The sequence below is a fragment of the Puma concolor genome, chromosome A2 (genome assembly GCF_028749965.1).
Source record: "Puma concolor isolate L17-30 chromosome A2, mPumCon1.1.hap2, whole genome shotgun sequence".
In the NCBI taxonomy this organism is placed as follows: Eukaryota; Metazoa; Chordata; class Mammalia; order Carnivora; family Felidae; genus Puma; species Puma concolor.
In genome coordinates, this window is record NC_141668.1 from 12,322,762 (window position 1) to 12,340,430 (window position 17,669).

Here is a 17,669-nt window from a genome sequence, read left to right on the forward strand (position 1 = left end):
TCAACAAAGGACTGCCACTGAGCCCTGACAATGCCAAGGCAACAAGCAGTCCATGAGTCCCTCAGCCACAGACTTCAACAGCGGATGCCGCGGGCAAGGTCTAGACTCTCAAAGAAAGGCCACGTACATATGCGCAGATGAGAGTAGCTACCCGACCGCAGAGACCAGCACCAGAACCAGCATGAGACAGGAGTGAGTCTATAGCCTCCACCCCAAGCCCCGCCGTGTCTCCCCTAGTACCAGGTTTCCTCTTATACACAGAGGTCACCTCCAGAAAAGGAGAGAAAGAAAGAAACCATTCTGATCAAAGGGAGAATTTTGAACTAATTAAATATTTACTCGGAAAGATTATTTTAAGTCAAAAGAGACTGTTTACTCTGTAGGAAACTAAGATTTTTTTTAAAGGTTACTTTAATGTTTACGTATTTTTGAGAGAAAGGGAGACACAGAATCTGAAGCAGGCTGCAGGCTCCAGGCTTCGAGCTGTCAGCACAGAGCCTAACGTGGGGCTCAAACTCATGAACCATGAGATCATGACCTGAGCCAAAGTCAGATGCTCAACCACCTGAGCCACCCAGATGCCCCGGAAAGTAAGATATTTTTAATTGGCATGTTATATTGTTTTCTTTCCCCCCACCTTCCATACTACCCACCAGGATGCAGACTTAGGAAGATCATTACTGAAAACAAGGAAGCTACATTCTCACTGAACGAACACCCATGAACAATGTGTTTAAATCTGTTACTCCATCAGACAGGCAAGTTGATCTTGAAGTAAAGATTGTTCTGGACTCCATGTGTGTGCCAGCAATCTATTAGGAAAAGACTTCTTTTCTAAAAAAAGGCTGTAGGGGCACCTGGGTGGCTCAGTCAGTTGAGTGTCCGACTTCGGATCAGGTCATGATCTCACGGTCCGTGAGTTCGAGCCCCGTGTCGGGCTCTGGGCTGATGGCCCGAAGCCTGGAGCCTGCTTCTGATTCTGTGTCTCCCTCTCTCTCTGCTCCTCCCCCGTTCATGCTCTGTCTCTCTCTGTCTCAAAAATAAATAAACGTTAAAAAAAATTTAAAAAAATAAAAAATAAAAATAAAAATAAAAAAAGGCTGTACTGTACCTGTCCAATATCAACACATAATAAGGAAATTACACAAATTTTCAAGGAGATAGCTTCTTATAAAGTGTTTAGTACTCATTAAATATTAGTTGCCAAACCTTTCTTTCTCATCCTCACTACCGCCACCTAATTGGTTTCCCCCCGAGTCACATACTTGATTAGGCACAGGAAGAAGACCAAAGCACCGAAATACCACTTAAAAATGTTTCCTAGTGTGTAGAGGTAGGAAGCAGAGCAGTATTCAGACCCTGTCATGGCAGAACTAATTAGTGATAAGCTGTGTCCAAGGCTACTGAACCTGTGGTCAAGTATAGTAGTCATCAGCCTGGGTAACCGGCTTCCTGTCAAAGTGCCTCTTGACATTTCACTGGGGAAAGGTGGGGAAAAGCTAATTCTGGTAAAAACAAAGACACAAAACAAATAAAAACAAAACAAACCCCTCTGAGTGGAAAGAATTGAATGGGAAATGTGTATAACTGAGAACCAGATATAGTAGTTCAGAGGTGAATAAACTATTCATAGCAACAGGAAAGTCTTATGGCAAGGAGATATGAGGGTAGAGAAGCAGAGGGTAGGGGGGCGGGTGGGGGTGGTACGATTTCAAAAGAGTGAAGAGAAAGATCTGACAAGTAGCAGGTCTGGGGCTGGACAGACAATGCAGGAAGTGAATCATCTCCAAGGGCCAGGGATCTAAACAGTGCATAAAATATTGATTTGGTCAATGAAATTCCTGGTGTGGATCAGGCTCAAAGGAGAGAACTACTCCTAGCTCCTCAAGACCACGGTTTGGAACCCATAATCCTCTGACTCCAGTCTCAGACCTCCGTATCTAGGATGCAAGCAGAATACTGTAATGTCCACACTAGTAAAGAGACTTCCAGAACTGCAGGATCCTTGGAGGTGTAACCCAATCTCTTTTCACAAATCACAAAACTGAAATCCAGGGAATTTAAATGACATGTCCAGAGGTGCCTGGGTGGCTCAGTCAGTTGAGCGTCTGACTCTTGATTTCAGTTCAGGTCTTGAACTCAGGGTCATGAGTTCAAGTCCTGCATCGGGCTCCACAATGGGTACGAAGCCTACTAAAAATAAAAATAAAAAATAAATAAGAGCACCTGGGTGGCTCAGTGGGTTAAGCATCTGACTTCGGCTCAGGTCATGATCTCACGGTTTGTGAGCTCGAGTCCCGCGTCGGGCTCCGTGCTAACAGCTCAGAGCCTGGAGCCTGCTTCAGATTCTGTGTCTCCTCTCTCTCTGCCCCTCCCCTGCTCATACTCTGTCTCTGTCTCTCAAAAGTAAATATTAAAAAAAATTTTTTAAATAAAATAAACATAAAAAAATAAAAAACAAATGACATGTCCAAAGTCACAGAGCCATTTATACTAAAGCTAAAGCAAAAAAAACAACTGTCCTGTCCCTAGTCCAGAGCGTCTACCACCATAGGATATTTACAGATCAACCCTTCACGGTCTCAATGACATAAAACCTGTCATTATATCTACTTTCCTGACACAGAATTACAGTAATATCTTCCTTCTACCCTAACACCTACCCATGTTACTCAAAGGCCATTTAGTAGTGCTAGACCTGAGCCAGTGAGTTGATTTCCCAGCATTCCTATCTCAATAGGCTACGTCTAATAATAATTTCCAAATGTCACTGAGATTCTTATTAGAAAAATATGTTTATTTTAGACATTTTTCAAAATATAGATGAACAAAAATAAAAATACCTATAAACCTATTACCAGAATAACCTATTGATATTTTTTAACATCCTTCCAGTTCTTTTTTTAATGTTTATTTATTTTGAAAAAGGGGGGGGGGAGGAGAAAGAGAGGGAGAACAAGTAGGGGAGGGAGACAGAGAGGGAGAGAGAGAATCCCAAGCAGGCTTCACACTCAGCATGGAGCCTGACACAGGGCTCAGTCTCACAAATCATGAGATCATGACCTGAGCCAAAATCAAGAGTCGGATGCTCAATCAACTGAGCCACCCAGGCACCCCCCATCCAGTTTTCTATGTTTCTATATTTATATACATCCAACTGTATGCATGTTATTTTATGCAATGTAGAATCATACCAAACCTACAATTTTCCAATCTAATTTTTTCATCCAGTTACATATCATCTGGGTTCAGAAAAACAGGAAAGATGCATTTCTTTTTCACCAGAAAACAGATATTTTCATTAGATGATCACATACTATGTTGTCTCGAAGGTGGTACCCCTAAGTTCTTTTCCTTTATAGTTGGGTCACCTACATCAGACCGCACTAAGTCTACCTTTGATATGCATCCCAAAGCCTACCAGTCAGGTGTCACTCTTTCTCTTCTCCATCAGGGTGCCTTCGGACATCTTTCTACCCCCACCATCCTCCTCAACCTGAGGCCACAACTCTCACGCAGAGGGTCGGATCAGGTTTTGCTTTCAATGGACCTTGAGGTTAGGACAGCCACAGGTCCTCTGTGTCTTGAGCTATGCTGTGCCATGGAAGGAGCAGGGATGAACTAAGGGAAGAACACGAAGTAAAACTACTGTCCCCCATTGGCCCATTGTCATTAGAGTGACAAACTCTTCAAGCTACTTAAACCTTTTTCTTGTTGATATTATCAACTATTATAGACAAATTCTAATGACTTACTTGCTAATAACATCTCTGTTTTTTCTTCCCATCTTACCAAAGACCTATGTTCTATTACTGCAGAAACAGTTATGTACTGGGAATAAAACCCCATCCTGACCCATTATTTTCTCTGCTCCTTCTAAGGAAGTCCAGTAGGGAGATTAAAACTTTGTGGAAGACTATCCAGAACCAGGAGATCAAGCTTAGTGAAAGCCAGAAAAACTTCTGGTATGAGAATATGCAAAGGAAACCCAACTCAACAGAAATGTGATACTGGAGATCACTAAGGAGTCTACAGAAATATTTTCATGACTGTGAACTTGAGATTTCTCAGTTGCTTCCAGGCCACAGACAGGATGGCTTTACTCTGTATCTTACCACTCCCTGGTCACTAAAACCGGCTGTGTGGGAAGAGGAGAGAAGATGCACCTGTCTCCTTCACTTAGAAAGGAGCTCAGACTCTGAAACTACAGTTCCTCTTCTCTTTCCCAATTAATCGCAATCCCTTTCCAACAACTCAAAGTGATATTGATATTCCTATCTCTTGACTCCAGCCAAAAGTCCCCAACAATGCCATATACTTGAAGGGCAGTGAAAGACCCGAAAATCCGAGAAGGGCTCATCAGTGTGGGAACTACAAGGACAATTAAAAGTGGAGATAAAATGTTTTCAGATTGCTTATCCCATCGGGAACTGGGAAGAGTGGGGAGCTGTGGTTGCAGGGAAGTAGCTGGGGACGGAGATGAATAAAGGAACACACCAAAAGCAAGTAATTGCCCTCTGGGGATTCTTAGGTTCTGAAAAGTTAGTAGTTGAGGCTGACAGAGTAAAACCTCCACCCCCCAGAACAGGACGGACAACTGTTTCAAGGACTTCCTGAGAAACGTGTCACTTCGTCACCCGAAAGGAATTCCATGCAGGAGATGAGCACACAGCAGCCTCGGTGAGTCCCCCACAGGGAAGGGTAAGAGAAGGAGAGAACAGAGCCCAAATTCCTGGGAGCAGCCGGGACAGCCCTGGCATCCTCCCCTGTGTTTTTCTCACTATTATAGTTGGAGGCTCTTTCCATGGAGGATTGAGCCAATGGAGGATTCTTCCCATGACCTAGATAATGCAACCATTGCTTTCAAGCCCCTCAACAGAGTCCTCAGTCTTGGTCAGTCACCTAAGCAACAGTATAAACTGAAGTGCTCAGTAGATAGACATACACTGAAAACACTGAAGAGTAGAGGTCAAAAGGGATCAATCTCTTTTCTTGGCCTCAAGACGTTTGCATTATATTGGACATACGAAGGAATGCAGAAGGGCAGAGCTCAATTACTATAAGAACCAAACATACACATAAGCTTATCTTTTCTTTTTTTAAGAGGAAGGTGAATATTCTCAAGCATTAAGAAGCATAATCCTTAGGGGAACTAAGGTAGGCTTGTTAAGGGTCATCCCACTCTAGGAATTACCTGGGCCCGACTGTGGAAAGAAGCCCTGACAACCCAAGTGGTTCTCCCATTTCTGTGTGGCTCCTTCACTATTTCCTTAATTTCTGGTTTTTAAGTCAAGCTGATCTCATTTAGTGGCACCTCCCCAAATAGTTACGTGCAATACGAATGCTTTGATCCCCAAACCCAGTAACTGATCATATCTTAGCGTCCATAGTCTCACAAGCTACTATGCATTTCTTCTTCAAGACTGAAGAATTTCTTTTTCCCTCTTATATTGCTTCAAACTATAGCTTATATTTATTCACTTACTGCAGATCTTTAGAGCTGGAGAAATCTTGGTGTCTACCTAATTTGCTCATTCTGCGGATGAAGAAACTATGGCTCAAAAAGGTAGTGGCTTACAGGGTACCTGGGTGGCTCAGTTGGTTAAGCGTCCGACTTCAGCTCAGGTCATGATCTTGCAGTTTGTGAGTTTGAGGCCTGCGTCAGGCTCTGTGACAGCTCAGAGCCTGGAGCCTGCTTTGGATTCTTTGTCTCCCCCTCTCTCTGCCCCTCCCATGCTCGAGCTCTGTCTTTCTCTGTCTCTCCATAATGAATAAGCATTAAAACAAATTTTTTTTTCTAAAGGTAGTGGTTTATAAGGTTATTTAAATGGTTTATTGATACAGGTTGACACCCAAGAAGTCTCCTTACTATGTGCACCTTAAACTGCATCTACTTTTTCAAGAAGCAAATGCACTGGTTGTTTCTTCGCTTCTACTTTATTATTTCTACATATCTGCCTGGTTACTTAGTCTGACTCTGTCTCCACTTACCTGACTTGGTAGCTTCCTTTGAAAACTCTAGTAAAAGTCATGATAATTCACCCTCTCTATCCTTCTGCCAGGCTGAGTTCTTAGAGAGGGGGACAGGGCTGTATTATATATCCTGTTACCCCAGCACCTGTCACCGGAACAGGCACTACTCAGTGCTCAGTAAATGTTCACTAAGTCAAGCAAAGTGGAATGAAATTCTCTAATCCCAAAAAGCTGAGAACAAGACCATCTATTAATAAAAAAAAAGTTTATCACCATGTAAAAATAGAATCAAAGGGGCACCTGGGTGGCTCAGTCAGTTAAGCATCTGACTTCAGCTCAGGTCATGATTTCACAGCTCATGGGTTTGAACCCCACGTCAAGGCTCTGTGCTGATGGCTCAGAGCCTGAAGCCTGATTTGGATTCTGTCTCTCCCTCTCTCTCTGCCACTCCCCCGCTTGCACTCCGTCTCTGCCTCTCTCTCTCTCTCTCTCTCTCTGTCTCTCAAAAATAAATAAATTTTTAATTTAAATAAATAAACAAATAAAAGCAGCATCAATATTTTATTGGAAGAAAAAAAGGTATTGAGCTCATCCGGCACATAGAGTATAGTACTACCCACTAGGTATAGACAAACCCTTGACCTTAATTTTTCACTTACTGAAGCAGGGTCTTCAGTAAGTTAAGTAATATTTAGGCAATAGGATTTATTACAATGGGGATTTATGTTTATTTATATTCTGTTAACTTTCTGGCCTCTATAGCACATATTCATATTGTTTTTTGTCCTCGTATCACTTGGGCAGAATTTACTTTGGTGAAACGGACTTGCTGAGTGTAGTAACAACAGCCAGTTATGTTTATTTAGTCCTTTACAAAGCGCATTCACGTTAATTTCTTCATTTGATCTTACTCAAGATATTGTGAAATAGGCATTATTATTTGTCCCACATTTCAAATGAAGAAACTGAGGCTCAGGGAGGTCAAGTAACTTGCCCAGGGCACACAGCAAGCTAATGGAAGAGGCAAACTAGAACTTGGATCCCTTGATTTCTCATTCAAAGCTTTTCACACTCACTACACAGTATTTCTCTACATGGCAAGAGAGCTGTCCTGGGCCTCCCATCTAAGATTCCTCAGGTGCCTCCCTTCCTAGTCCATTGCCTTCCACAACTTCCTTCCGACCCCTCACTCCCTGGCTCAGGGAGAGTTGAGAATGTGCAGTGTAGACTTAAATCTGGTTCCAGCGTGGTTCCCAGGGAAATCTGATACCTGGACCGACCACCTTACTCCTGTTCCTTGGCTTCCTTGTCCATAAAATGAAATGGATGGAATCCATGATCTCTATGGTTCCTTCACTTCTTACATGCTTCATTTTCTTATATAGTAACAGGGTTCTTCCGAAGGGAATCTGGATCCATGACAGTGACTCTGAAGGGGAGAATTCTGGATGCCTGGCAGCCTACAGATCATATATCAGAGCAGAGTTACCTCCTCTGCTGATACAAGGACCCAGCTTGGTGGGCAGCCACAGGCTCCCTGGGGTGGTGCTCAGAACCCAGCCACCATCCTCTGGCTCTACAACCAGGTCACCAACCCTGAGAATCTAAAGTCAGTTTCTATTTTTAGTTTCAACAGTGATGCCTTCCAGCCACTCTGGTACCAGGGCTGAAGGGAAGGCGAGGGAGGCCTGCTCCACCCTGGTTCCCTGCTCTCTCGTGGGCCACGGTCTCCAGCCAGAGGACATCTCAATTGGATTATGACTTTCAGCTCTATTATATTTGATTCTGTGGCTCCAAGCTGGTTTTCTTAACACTGATGTATTCCTTTTGTCCTCTGTTTAGTTGTCTTGTTTGATTGTCACGGATTTTACCAAGATCCAATTTCAAAGTTTCTTATTTGATTCTGTTGTACTGCTGATTTTCTAAACATAAATTCCTAACGTTGAAAGGCATTATATGCCAGAAGGTGGTTGAAAACATAGTACCCCATATACTCAATAAGTATTTTTAATAACTGAGTTAATTGATTTCTTAACTATTTTAAGAACAGGAAATACACCTTCAGATTACATTTAAATCTGTTTTTACACTGGGCCAGTCAGCACGTTGGAAGGGAGAAAATCCACCACAATCTTAGCTGAGAAAGGAGAATTCATTCTTCCCAAAAGATTCAGTGGATTTCAGTCAGTCTGTATCAGCAGTAATATGTATCATTGGTTTCCAAAGGCCTTCATTACATTATTTTGTTAATCATTTACTTGAACATCTAAATAAATGTCTGCAACTTACTATGTAAATTGCACATTATTGAGAAGACATAATCAGTGATAATTTAATTACAGCCACAAATTTAATTTACCAACTAGTAACCTTGTTCTTCTTCAAAGCACTTAGCACAATTATAATTAATTTTTGTAATTATTAATTTAATCTTGGTGTCCCTGATTAAGTTATAAGAACCAAGAAAGCAGGATTCCTGCTTCAATCTTGCTCACAGACAGGTGTCTGGTGTCCAGCACAGGTCCTTGGCACACACAGAGGCTGTGGCTTAAAACCACATCCTGCTCTCCTCCCTATCTTCCACTTTCTTTCCTCCTTTTCCGATTTCCAAACTTTTCTTCCTTGGTTTTTCTTTTTCTTTTACATTCTTTTTTGTCTTTCCTTCTACCCTTTCTCCACCACTTTTTTTCCTCTATCTTTCCTTCTACAGTGACTGATTTCCTATGTAACTGTAACTGTGCTGGATTCTAGCCACAAAAGGATGATCAGAATAGGGACTTTAACCCTGAGAACCTCACAGTCTAGTTGAGAACCCAGGTGCCCCTTCCTCCGGCTCTTTCACTGCATTCTCCCTAAGCACCTAGGTTAAGGGAATAGGAGGGTAGGTGTCCCTACTGCAGCTCAAGTCCTGGCTCATGGCTTAATCCCTGACTCCTAAAGTCTGACCTTTACTTGCCCTCTCTGACTCTGCTCCTCTCCCAGCAGCCCAGCCCCCCTGCTCCATGAGGAGGGACAACCTGACCTGGGAAAGTGAGTTTGTCCTCCTGGGGCTCTCCAGCGACAGGCAGACCCAGGCTGGACTCTTTGTCCTGTTTGCGGCCGCCTATCTGCTGACCCTGCTGGGCAACGGGCTCATCATCCTCCTGATCGGACAGGACGTGCGGCTGCACCTGCCCATGTACTTCTTCCTCTGCAACCTCTCAGTGGTGGACATCTGCTACATCTCTAGTGGGGTCCCCCAGATGCTGGTGCACTTCCTCCTGGAGAAGAAGACCATCTCCTTCACCCGATGTGGGACTCAGCTCTTCTTCTCACTGGCCCTGGGGGGTACCGAGTTCCTGCTGCTGGCCGCTATGGCCTATGACCGCTACGTGGCTGTCTGTGACCCCCTGCGCTACGTGGCAGTGATGAGCCCGAGGTGCTGCACAGGCCTGGCAGCTGTCTCTTGGCTTGTAGGCCTGGTGAATTCTACAGTGGAGACGGTGGTCACCATGCGTCTGCCTACCTGTGGGCACCACGTGCTGAACCATGTGGCCTGTGAGACGCTGGCACTCGTCCGCCTGGCCTGCGTGGACATCACCCTCAACCAGGTGGTCATACTGGCCTCCAGCGTGGTGGTGCTGCTGGTGCCATGCTGCCTCGTCTCACTGTCCTATACCTACATCGTGGCAGCCATCCTGCGGATCCGCTCCACTGCGGGACGCCGCAAGGCCTTCGGGACCTGTGCCTCCCACCTCACCGTAGTCTCCATGTCTTACGGGATGGCCCTGGTCACCTACATGCAGCCCCACTCCACAGCCTCAGCCGAGCAGGACAAGGTGGTGACGCTCTTTTATGCTGTGATGACCCCCATGTTGAATCCGCTCATCTACAGTCTACGGAACAACGAGATGAAAGCTGCTCTGAGTCGAGTTCTGATGAGGAGTTCTGAATCAAAACTTTAGCACGCAGCTTTGTCATAAGAGGCCTCACTCGGAAGCCCGTGGACCTTGGAGTGGGCACTCTGGCATAGCATATGCGTGTTTATAAGAGAGCAGGTAGGGAGACCCCAATCTGCACCACTATCTTTTGAGGAACTGGGAAATGGACTGTATCCCTGGACTCTATTTTTGGTCCCTGACTTCTTCTAAAAATCTGAATTAAAATTTACAAATACACCCACTGGAAAACTAAATGGAAAAAATAAATTAAAAAGATATACCAGCATATATGAATTAGAAAGGAAGATGAAATCAGAAGTCACAGCAGTGCACAAAACTTAGGCCAAGAAAGTATATTTCCTTCCTAAATCTACAACTACATGTCTAAGCTTTTCTGCAAACGGGATGGGAGGAGGGAGCTGTAATCTACAAAATTCACTGTGCCCAAAGGATCAAACGGGCTTTAGGCCAGAGGTGCAAAGGTCACCCCTGTGACTCACACATGCCTGGGCCCAACCCAGCTCAGTAGGGTGGGGAATTCACAAGGGACTTGGAGCCAAAGTCATAGAAACTCTCCCCACAAACCCTGAAAAGCAGGACTAGATGGTGCGTGCGGCACATGAACACCCCTCGGCATGCCTCCACGCCCTTGGCCTTGCAGTGGTGGCAAATGGCTGGCCCTCAAGTCAAGCATTCGGGACCTCAAACATGTACTTTCTACACACTCAGGTCTAAGGATATACTCTTCCCAAAACAGAGCTGTATTCAGAATTCACGCTGGACTATCATGCCACACCCCATCAGAGGGGAGTTGAGCGAGCCACTCAGCAAGGAAAGAATCTGTTTCTAGTTTTGCCCCACTCTGGTGCTACACAGTGACTGGGCTCTCAATATCCTAACCCAGAAAGTGAAACAGTGCTAGGTTTGTCCAGGAAAGTATTTAAAACAACACTTAAAAATTAAAATAAAGCATCTCTTACCTAAATATTACAGGTATCTGGTTGGTCTTACCCACAAACAACAACAAAAACCCATAAACTGAGAACAATGCAAACTTCTAATCAATCTCCTGAGAAAATGCCAAAAAGCTGCAGAGGAGGAGAATGGAGTACCTTTTTAAATTCTTAGTACAACTTTTTTTTTAATTGAGATAAAATTCACATAACACAGGATTCATGATTTGTACCATTTTAAAGTGTACAATTCAGTGGCATTTAGTATATTCACCACGTTGTTCAACCTTATGTCTATCCAGTTCCGAAACATTTTCATCACCCCAAAAGGGCACCTCAGACCCTTTAACAAGTCCCTCTCCATTCCTCCCTCCACCCAGGCCCTGGGAACCCCCGATCTGCTTTCTATCTTTATGGATTTGCCCACTCTAGACACTTAACAGAAATGGAATCATAACAATACGTGACCTTTTGTGCCTGCCTTCTTTCACGTAGCATAATGGTTTTGTAGCACAGCACACAGTGCTTCGTTTCTTTTTATGGCTGGATAATATTCCACCGTATGGAAACAAACACATTTTCTTCCCCACCCCCCCCCCCACCGCCTCCCCATTCATCAGGTAGTGGGTGTTTGGGTTATTTCTAACTAATAGTTAAAATAGTGCTGCTATATGTCCACGTGCGCGTTTTTGTTTGAATTTTGCTTTTGATTCTTTGGAGGATATACCTTGGAATGGAACTGCTGGATCATATGGCAATTCTGTGTTTAACTTTTTTTTTAAGTTTGTTTGTTTGTTTGTTTGTTTTTGAGAGGGAATGAAGTAGAGACAGAGGGAGAGGATCGCAAGTAGCTCCCGGCTGTCAGCATCAAGCCCCAAGTGGGGCTCGAACTCACAAGCCGTGAGATCACGACCTGAGCCAAAATCAAGAGTTGGAAGCGCAACAGACTGAGCCACCCAGGCGCCCGTATGATTAATGTTTCTGAGGAACTGCTGAAGTGTTGGCCACCACAGCTGATCCATCATATGTTTCCACCAACAATGAAGGGGGGCTCCAACTTCTCCACATCCTCCCAACACTTAGTTTTGTTTCTTTGATTACAGTCGTCCCAGTGGGTAGGAAATGATGTCCCACTCTGGCTTTAACTTGGATGTCCCTGGTGACTAATGATGCTGAGCATCTTTCCATGTGCCTGTTGGCCACGGGTAGATCTTCTTCGGAGAAATGTCCAGCAAAAATTTTTTTTTTATTTTTTATTTAAGACCCTCTCTGCTTCCATCCCCTCCCTCAGCCCCTGCCCACCTCCTTCTCCCCTACCACGACCAGCCGCCTTCATCAGCCTTCCTCCTTCCCTGCTCCCATGCCCATGTGAGATATAAGGCACTCAGCCCCATCTCCAGTCAAAATGTTTTAACTCTCACTTTTAGATCCTCCTGTAACTATTAAGTTCTCTCCCCAAATAAACAAATTATCTTTTCCTTTCTCCACTGCCTCCATGGTTAGGTGTTTGCCTGCCCTTTGGCCAGTGCCTACATTTTGCACAGCAAAGAAACCTCAGGAGTTCTTTTTTAAGTGAGAAAGAATAAATCACAAGCACTTGTAATTTAATATATTTTCCTTTATCTTCATCATGTATCTACGGAACATCTACCACTGAGCAGCAAGATATCCTAGCACACTTTCTAACATAGCCAGGCTATAAAATGATCACCAAGATCACTGAATGAGCAAGCTTTGTATATGGAGGTTCTTTTTTATAAAACCAGTTAAAATTTGGAAGGGGTCAACCAAAAGCAATGATGTCCCTTCTTTACGGGTTGAGCTAGAATCCTTTATTAAAGTACAATATAGTAGGGACAATAATCTATTAAGACATCCTCTAATCCTAATAATGAAAACATACCTTCTGTATACAGAATAATACTTGTATTGTTTGTGGCAGGAGGGCAAACATCTAGTTTATCCAAAGAAGACACCAATTCACTAAATTACAAGTTAGAAAAAGAAGGTAGTAGGTCCAAAATATTTTCCTACTTACCTTATTGTTTGACTTTTCGAATTTAAAAAACACAAAAATGTGGCCCTTGTCTCTTTATTTTTTTTATTTTTTTTTAATGTTTATTTTTGAGAGAGCATGAGTGGGCAAGGTGCAGAGAGGGGGGAGGTGCAGGGAAGAGGTGGGGAACAGAAGATCTGAAGTGGAGGAAGATCTCTGTGCTGATAATAGAGAGCCCTACGGGGGGGCTCAAACTCACAAACCAAGAGATCATGACCTGAGCCAAAGTCAGACGCTCAACCGACTGAGCCACCCATGTGCCCCTGGCCCTTGTCTCTTCCAAGAGAGACTCAGTGTATTTGAAGGGCACTTACTAATCAGGAGGAAAAACTGGTCCCACAAGAGACCCTTCTGAGTGGAGTTATTCTTGAGATGCTATTACAGTGAACTCTCTGAAAACATCAATAGGAAAGTTCTATACTGAGCTCATGGATGAGAGAATGAATTTTAAAACCACTCTTCACTATGATGTTCATTCAGCCAGCCGACCAACTCTATATGCCAGTCTCCATTAGAAATGAGAAAGGGGTGAGGTGCCTGGGGGGCCCAGTCGGTTGGGCATCCGACTTTGGCTCAGGTCATGATCTCATAGTTCGTGAGTTCAAGCCCCGCGTCGGGAGCCTGCTTCGGATTCTGTGTCTCCCTCTCTCTCTGCTCCTCCCCCGCTCATGCTCTGTCTCTCTCTCTCTCTCCTTCAAAAACAAATTTTTAAAAAAAATTGAAAAAAAAAAAAGAAATGAGAAAGGGGTACGACAAGAAAACACCCTGTCTACCCTTCAAGCAGTTAGTTTGTTAGAAGTCATAAAAGGAAAGTAAGAAGTTCAGACACAGTGGAGGTGCTCTTCCAATTCTACCTCCTGGCTGCAGAGAAAGTTGAGAGTCCTGGTGTGTGGGCTCCATACTCTGACTAAACTAGGGGGTGAATATTTTCCTCTTGGATGAATGGAAGGAGGCCAGCTGGCCTAACGAACTGGGCCACCAGTCCGCCTGCCTCTCCAAACTGCTCTTCAGCCAGTTTCCCTACGTTACATCACGTCGTGGCAGCTTGAAGTTCCTAGGGAGCCGCATCCTAAAACATCACACCTTGCCTGACTGCCCTCCCCCATAAATCTCACCTCTCCCACACATCATTTTGCGGTGATGCTGCTCCCCACTAGCTGCTGTGATACACTGTGTGCCCCACATGATAACACAATATGATGTAGAGGGAAGAACATGGGAACATGGTCCTCCGATTCCACATCCAGTTCCAGCCCTGCTCCTGGCTTTGCTCACACAAACCCCTTCTGTTCCTGAGCCTCAGTGTCCTCATTTGTAAAATGACAAGGTTGAAATGATGATCCTGAAAGTTCCTTCCAGTTTTTCTGTCATTTCTGTGTTCTCTCTCGTTTTGCATTTTATTCCCTTCCATGGGGAGAGTTTTAGTTGCTGTTCTGGGCACTCAGGAGCCGTGTCGGGTGAGTAACATTTGGCTGCTTACTGCACTGACGAAGGAAATAGGTTCTGTGGAAAACTGGGGCTCTATCCCAGGTGCAGGGCTCAGAAAACCAGCAGGGTGCCCTGCCAAAGCCAGTCTCTGTTCTTAGCATTTTCCACAGTGACACCTTCTGGCCACAGAAGGACTGAAAGAACGAAAGGAGTAGGTTCCAACCAGGTAGGAGAGACAGAGGGTGGTGTCCACCTGCTTTGCCCTTTTCACCCCCATCCACCCATGAGCTCTATCTTCAAGCCTTGTTAGAAAAACTTGGGTTGAATTGTTTTCATTTCCATTTCATTGCATTCTATGACCCATCTTTCATATCTGTGATACAGATCCTTTTCAGTTAGATAATGCTCTGAAATTTATGAGGGCTTTCCCACACATTCTCTCATTGTACTACCTAATATCTCATTGGATATTTACTACTACTTCCCTGGGTCTAAAATATTCTGAAACATCGTTTGGGGACAAGACCTAAGGAAGTAAGACTAAGGGAAGACCCAACAGACAAAAAGGCAAGCTATCAAGGATCACGTTTTCACTGATTCAGTGGAATTTGAGGCAAATTATTTATACTCTCTTGGCCTCAACTTTTTCAAAGAATGAGAAGCTCAGCCCAAAAGTTCCTTCCTCCTCAAAAACCCTTCTAGGTTTATCTCAAAACATATTCCTCTCCCCAGAAGAACATGTATTGAGTCTTCAAAAATAAGATTAAAAGGTCCCAACTAAAGCAGTGGTTCTCAAATTTAGCTCCACATTTTGTTTGTTTGAGAAACGTGAAAAGGTACAGACATACTAATATCTGGAGATTGTGACTTAATTGCTTTGGAGTACGGCATGGGCTTTTGGAGTCTTCCGAGTGTGCCAGGGGATCTCGATGTGTGGCCACCGTGAGTCCTGTGGGATTTTCACAGTCAAACCCTAGAGCCTGGAGTTTCCCTTCCTTCTCAAGCTTCCCCAGTGGGCACTCAAATGGGCTTTTCCAGCAGCGGACTCTTCTCCATGTCCCCGTGGTCTCTCCTCACCCCTGTGCTACCTAATAGCACTATCTCCTCCCGCCATGTTGCACAGACACGTAATGTAGACATGACAATGGAGCTAGAGGGACTTGCTATTAACAAAGAGAGAAATAAAGGCGATAAAATTGCTTAGTACATTTCATTTGTACTAAGGGAAAAAACAGCATCTTTACCCTTTGATAGAAGCTAAAGACCAGCAAAATAAACAGGGAGGTGTTCCAAGGGCACACCTGTCTCTGCTGTCACAGAAGGATTTACACATAACAAAGTTCAAAGGGTTTCAGAGGCACTCCCTTACTGACTTCATCTGTGGGCGCCATCAGGTTCCAAACGCTCTGGTTGCAAGTGAGTGATATATACATTCATCTTTTATAAACCACTTACTTTAACATTCAAATAAATGCCAGCATTTCACCAAGGAAATAGCATCATCTCAAGAAGTTGGGACATAATTACAGTGAGCATAATGTTGTACAATGAGGTCCTGATCTTATCAACCTAGGAATAAGCCTGATTAATCAGTACACTGAGAACCAAGTGAGTGATGTTCTCTGTCACTGACCCAGCCTGGCTTATGGGAGAAACAGGAAGAACCACGAGCTCCAGCGTGAGGAGTAATGACAAGGAGGAAGTCCAGAGCACACGTCCTACATCTTAGGATCAGAGAATTATCCTCAAGGCCACTACTTTCAACTTTTTCTTATTTGTGTACTCATACTGTGAAACATTTTTTAGGAATCTTTGCATGAAAAGAAAAATCATAAAAGATCCATGATTTGAAGAAGTTCAGAGTCTAATGGGGAAAATGTACAAGTTTTTGCAGTCCCACAGAAAGCCCTTTGTTGCAAATTCTCATTGATTCTGGCTTCTCTAAGCCACCTCCTCTCCCAGCAGCCTGGCCCCCCTGCTCCATGAGGAGGGACAACCTGACCTGGGAAAGTGAGTTTGTCTTCCTGGGGCTCTCCAGTGACAGGCAGACCCAGGCTGGACTCTTTGTCCTGTTTGCAGCCGCCTATCTGCTGACCCTGCTGAGCAACAGGCTCATCATCCTCCTGATCGGGCTGGACGCGCGGCTGCACCTGCCCATGTACTTCTTCCTCTGCAACCTCTCAGTGGTGGACATCTGCTACACCTCTAGTGGGGTCCCCCAGATGCTGGTGCACTTCCTCCTGGAGAAGACCATCTCCTTCACCCGATGTGGGACTCAGCTCTTCTTCTCACTGGCCCTGGGGGGTACCAAGTTCCTGCTGCTGGCTGCTATGGCCTATGGCCACTACGTGGCTGTCTGTGCCCCCCTGTGCTCCGTGGCAGTGCTCTCTTGGCTTATAGGCCTAGTGAGTTCCGTGGTGGAGACAGTGGTCATGATGTACCTGCCCACCCGTGGGTACATGTGCTGACCACGTGGCCCATGTGGACATCATACATAGCAGGCTGTAAGGGTGGGCTTTAGCACAGTAGTGCTGCTGACGCCCAGAGATGAATGCTGGGTAGGAACTCGGTTGTGTTACAGACAGATACAGACGAACTCAAAAGTGGAAAGAGAAGGCTGTCTTCTAAGGACAGCAAAGCTTGTACTAAGGGATAAAGCATTTGTGCAACTGTGCGTGCGTGCGTGTGTGTGTGTGTGTGTGTGTGTAAAATGTACTCTTTGTTTTTGAAGGTATATATAAGCAGTGACTTAAGTTCTGAAATCTTTGTAGCTCTGCCTGTTCTCAACAAGATTCAAAAGCAGTTTACACCCATCAGAAATGTTACACATCCACTGACTGTGTGAACATGAGCATATAATGCCCAAGGCCACTTTCACCACTGGCCTAAATGTCAACTTTGCCATCTGCAGTCAATCACCAAACACCACTTTTATTTTTTATTTATTTATTTATTTATTTTTAATGTTTATCTTTATTTTTGAGACAGAGACAAGAGCATGAGCAGGGGAGAGGCAGAGAGAGAGGGAGACACAGAATCGGAAGCAGGCTCCAGGCTCTGAGCTGTCAGCACAGAGCCCGACACGGGGCTCAAACTCAAACCGTGAGATCATGACCTGAGCTGAAGTAGTACGCTCAACTGACTGAGCCACCCAGGCACCCCACCAAACACCACTTTTAATGAACACCTCCTCCGTGCCCAGCCTGAAGCCCTTCCTCACAACACTTATCATCCCAACCTCCTCCTCTCAAGAGCAGAGAGCATCATGGGCCTGGGACACGATGCAGGTCTCAGAAAGAAATATCAATAGGCGAATAGATTTGTGTGCCATATGCCGTG

The 17,669-nt window shown here is 44.6% G+C and overlaps 2 protein-coding genes and 1 long non-coding RNA gene across 3 annotated transcripts in view; 2 read left to right on the forward strand and 1 right to left on the reverse strand.

The window, feature by feature from the left end:
• LOC147582989 (uncharacterized) overlaps positions 1–17,669 on the reverse strand; it is a 201,517-nt gene that overhangs the window by 106,899 nt on the left and 76,949 nt on the right. The window lies entirely within an intron of this gene.
• On the forward strand, positions 8,976–9,917 carry LOC112866871 (olfactory receptor 2F1-like). The gene has a single exon (XM_025929837.1). The coding sequence runs from the start codon at positions 8,976–8,978 to the stop codon at positions 9,915–9,917; it is 942 nt and encodes a 313-aa protein (XP_025785622.1).
• On the forward strand, positions 16,313–16,798 carry LOC112866473 (olfactory receptor 2F1-like). Its single transcript, XM_025929376.1, has one exon. It carries the CDS (start codon positions 16,313–16,315, stop codon positions 16,796–16,798), a length of 486 nt encoding a protein of 161 aa, XP_025785161.1.

Coding starts and splice junctions, on each gene's coding strand:
- LOC112866871 (XM_025929837.1), top strand. CDS start 8,976: ATGAGGAGGGACAACCTGACCTGGGAAAGTGAGTTTGTCCTCCTGGGG.
- LOC112866473 (XM_025929376.1), top strand. CDS start 16,313: ATGAGGAGGGACAACCTGACCTGGGAAAGTGAGTTTGTCTTCCTGGGG.